This window comes from Gavialis gangeticus, unplaced genomic scaffold (assembly GCF_001723915.1).
Source record: "Gavialis gangeticus isolate Ggan-Ray unplaced genomic scaffold, GavGan_comp1, whole genome shotgun sequence".
Classification (NCBI taxonomy): Eukaryota; Metazoa; Chordata; order Crocodylia; family Gavialidae; genus Gavialis; species Gavialis gangeticus.
Genome location: NW_017729006.1, coordinates 12,892,346 through 12,896,279, shown reverse-complemented (window position 1 = coordinate 12,896,279; position 3,934 = coordinate 12,892,346). Strand labels below are relative to the sequence as shown.

General features: G+C 40.6%; 1 protein-coding gene across 1 annotated transcript in view; it reads left to right on the top strand.

The window, feature by feature from the left end:
• Window positions 1-74: 74 nt before the first annotated feature.
• Window positions 75-3,934, top strand: part of ENTPD3 (ectonucleoside triphosphate diphosphohydrolase 3) — a 31,775-nt gene continuing 27,915 nt past the window's right edge. The window contains exon 1 of the mRNA XM_019508820.1: window positions 75-288. Within this exon, the coding sequence (XP_019364365.1) occupies window positions 249-288 (40 nt within the window). The 5' untranslated portion in view covers window positions 75-248. The remainder of the gene's footprint in view (window positions 289-3,934) is intronic.

The following is a 3,934-nucleotide window of genomic DNA, read 5'->3' as shown; positions in this document are numbered from 1 at the left end:
CCCCCCCCCCCCCCAACGCATGGACCACTATGGCTCCAACATCCCGCTAACCCTCCTTCCAGTCGCTTGGCCTTCTCAACCTTGGAAGCTTTAACTTGCCACATCCCAATGTTATATATACTTCTTTGAACTTCCCACCCTTTTTTTGGCGTCTTCCAGCCAAGCTTTCAGCCCAAGGCCTCCCGTTTCTTTCTTTTTTTTTCTGTTTTAAACATTTGTATTTCTCCCGTGATGCAGGTTGGGAAAAGATGTTGACGATGCTTGCCCGCCCGCCCTGCGAACAGGCAGGTTAGTCCCTTGGCTTGGTGTTGCAAGGAACTGAGAAAAATGAATCTCAGTTTGTAATCTATGTTTGCATGTATTCAGAGGGGTATTGAACCTAGAGACGCTCACATCTCAGAGGCATGAAGACATTTTGTCATGTCACCAACTCTCCTTTGCAGAAAGTGATTCCTTTCATCTAGCGTCAGCTGCAGGAAGCAGAAGAAAGTGGTCTTTCCAATGTCTTCATGTGTGGTCCATTATATTTAATTTAATTGGCCTTAACAGTTGCCTGTATTTATTTTATCACTTGTTCTGGAAAGTTGGTGTTTTAGTAATAAAGTATAACTAGCCTTTGATATTGTATCAACATATTTTAAAATGTTGCTGCTGGCTTGGTGCCTAAAATCCACATTAGCTAAACAGAGTCACTTACATTCATGTGGAAGTCAACAGGGCAAATTCATCCCTGGTTCAGCTCTGCTGACTTTAGTGAATTGGGGATGAATATTGCTGTTGGTGTTCTGTGAAACTGAAATGTACTGAGTTGATTGTGTGTAGCTGAAATTAGAGTGTGGTCTTATACTTCTGTTCCACCAACAGGAAGTCTTACAGCTTTGCACAACCTGAGTACTATGTAATTATAATATTTAACTTTGTGGAATCTAAGGTGTACCTCTAATAAACAGGCGAGTATCCTGGCCCAGATTTACAAATTATGCTCTGATTAAATTGTTCTTTCTGCCAGTGATACTGGATTATGAGAGGAATGCCACGAGTCATGCTTTTTCATATAATATTTTTCCTATTGAAAAGATTTCTGACACATGAAGTCACTTTAGATGGGGATACATTCTGGTAGCACTAAAGTGAGTGGGAGTTTTACGATTGACTTCAATGAGAATAGGAGCTGGTCTGTAGAAATATGTGAGCCCTTGAAATATATATATTTGGGTACATTGCTCTGTGCTGAAAAAGATGTAGCAAAAAAGCAATATTGCAACAATTACTGTATTAATAGTATAATTATTGCTTTGCTTTTTAGTGTGACTGTACATTTTCAAAGGCTCTGTCCAAATATTAATTTGTCTTCAGGTGTTACTCTTTAGTAACTTATTTTTTTCCAGTTTCAGAAATCAATGTTTTGATCTATGAATGAAATATATACATTGGGCAATGATACTTTCCTCTCACCCAGCCCTCAATGATAAGCTATTTTGTGATCATGTAAAGTTTACAAAAAAGAAGGGGTTTGTTTGGGGGCTGTCTTGTTTTCACAAAAGCAGAAGTTTTATCCATGTTTTATCCATTTTCACATGGACTGGTTCTTTAGGGATTATTTGTGTATATTGATAAGTCTCATTGATGGCTCCTCCATGCACATTTTCTCCAGGTAAATTTCCGATATAATATTGCTGATATAAAAATAGTATTTCATCTTATCATTCACATATTTTTCCATATAACGCTCCTTTTAATAATTTCAAAATGCCCCAGCAGAGTAAAGCAAATTCAGCCTAACCATAAACATATTTGGTGACAACTTAATGATTTTCAAACAGGAACCATATTATAATACATGCTAATAAAAATTAACTTGGTGTATATTAAATAAGAATGCAACCCTTAACATACTGGTGTCCTAAGAATGCTGCTTTTAGGAAACTTCAGAACTTAACTAAGTACGCAATACATTGTGCACATTGTTCTCAGTTTATTAGGTCTTAAATTGTAGCAGACTTGTACCAAAGTGATTCAGGATAGATCATAAAGAGTGTTCCCTATCATTTGCGTGCATTGTGCCAGGGCTTGTAATGCCTCTATTTATGCTCCCTGTGTTCACCACAGGAGTGCAAAGTGCACCTAAGGGGACAGAGACAAGATAGATAGGTGTGTCGTCTTGGGCACACTTCACATTGGCTTATGGCAGTAGATGGTAGGGTGCCATCTCTGTTGAAGGCTGGAAGTAGCAGCATCAGTCTCAAAATGATTGGGCCTATGTGGCATAATTGGGTGCATCTACACATGCAGTTGGCATGTAGCAATCAACTCCGGTATGGTTTGCACTGGAATTTATTGCTCCTTGGTGTAGTGTTTATACGTGCACCCAGGACTGGGGGTCAGCCTCCCAGTCCAGGGCTGCTCTGCCTTGGCTCAAAATGCTGTGGAGGGGCTGGCTGGTGCATGAGGGTACTCCAGTGTGGGGCTAGGTTAGCCAGCAGTGCCCCAGCCAGCCCTGTCACCATCTACACATGCATTTCACCGCATGTAACTACTCCTCTGTAGGATAGTACTTGTCCCAGACAGTACTATCCTACAGCAGTTAATTAATTTATTGCACCTTAATAAGGGCACATGTGTAGATAGTGATGCTTTACTACAGAGCTAATTAGTCCGCTCCACAGTAAAGCACATGTGTAGATGCAGCCAATGAGTCCTAAATAAGTTTTAACAGGCGAGTCACTTCCAGGCATAATATATACATGGAAAATCATATAATTATTTAGGAATTTGCAAGGCAGTAATAACTCATTTTCTGCTTTCCTTAGGTGTAAAGACCACAACCTATGATTAGGATGAATAGTTCTGTTTTGTTTTTTTAAAGCAATGACTATTTGGGCATTCTCAGGACTGCAACTGCAGGTACCTAGAGAACTCTAAGGCTAAACACAGAAGTGCTCAGTAAGTTTTGACACCTTCAGAGTTAAGTGACAGCTGAGCAGGATTTTTTTTGTATTGCAGAAGAGAGGCATCCACGTTATGTTTTAGGCACCTTGGTACTTTTGCTGAGACCTGGCTTGATATCTCATTAGCATTATTAAAAAGAAAAATAATGGGATACTCTAATAAGAAGATAATAGGAAGACCCTGTTCCCTGCTTCCCCACCCTTCTGCGGGGAAAGTTTGCAGGGCCGAAGGAGAAGGGAGTCTCCAGGAAGAAGAGCTGGTCATAGAAAATAATTTGGGGTTGAGAGATCTATATTTGAAATGGTGCTCAACCTTTTTGGCTGGTGGGCCAGAGGGCAGTGTCCTGTCCAACCACTGTGAGGAGGCCTGTGGGCCAGATGCTATGACTCCATGGGCTGTATTTGGCCTGGGGGTCAGAGGCTGAGCACCCCTGGTTGAAATTAAATGAAAGGATCAGATAATTACCTTTGTAGAATTTTGAAAGAACTAGCTCATGAAATTGCAAGTTTAGTAGCAAGTCTTTCTAGTCTATCAGGCCTGTGGTCGTACCATATGTTACCATTTCTGGAGAATAGAAAATGTAGTATCTTATATCTAAGAGGGGGAAAAAACAATCTAGGCAACTGCAGGTCTGTTAGGGTGACCTCAGAAGTGGGCAATACCTTAAAATTTGGAAGTAAAGAGTAATAAAAACACAGAGGGAATTAGGAAAAGGGATAAAAACATGGGTTTACTAAATATACGTTATGCCAATATCTTTTCTTTCTAGGCAAGGAGAAAGCAGTACATCCAATATAGTTACATAGGTTCATAGTTTGTAGGGTCGGAAGGGACCTGAGCAGATTGTCAAGTCCGACCCCTTGCCTTGGCAGGAAAAAGTACTGCGGTCAAACAACCCCAACAAGGTGTTCATCTAGCCTTGTCTTAAAGACCCCCAGGGTAGGATCCAGCACCACTTTGCTTGGAAGTTGGTTCCAGATCCTAG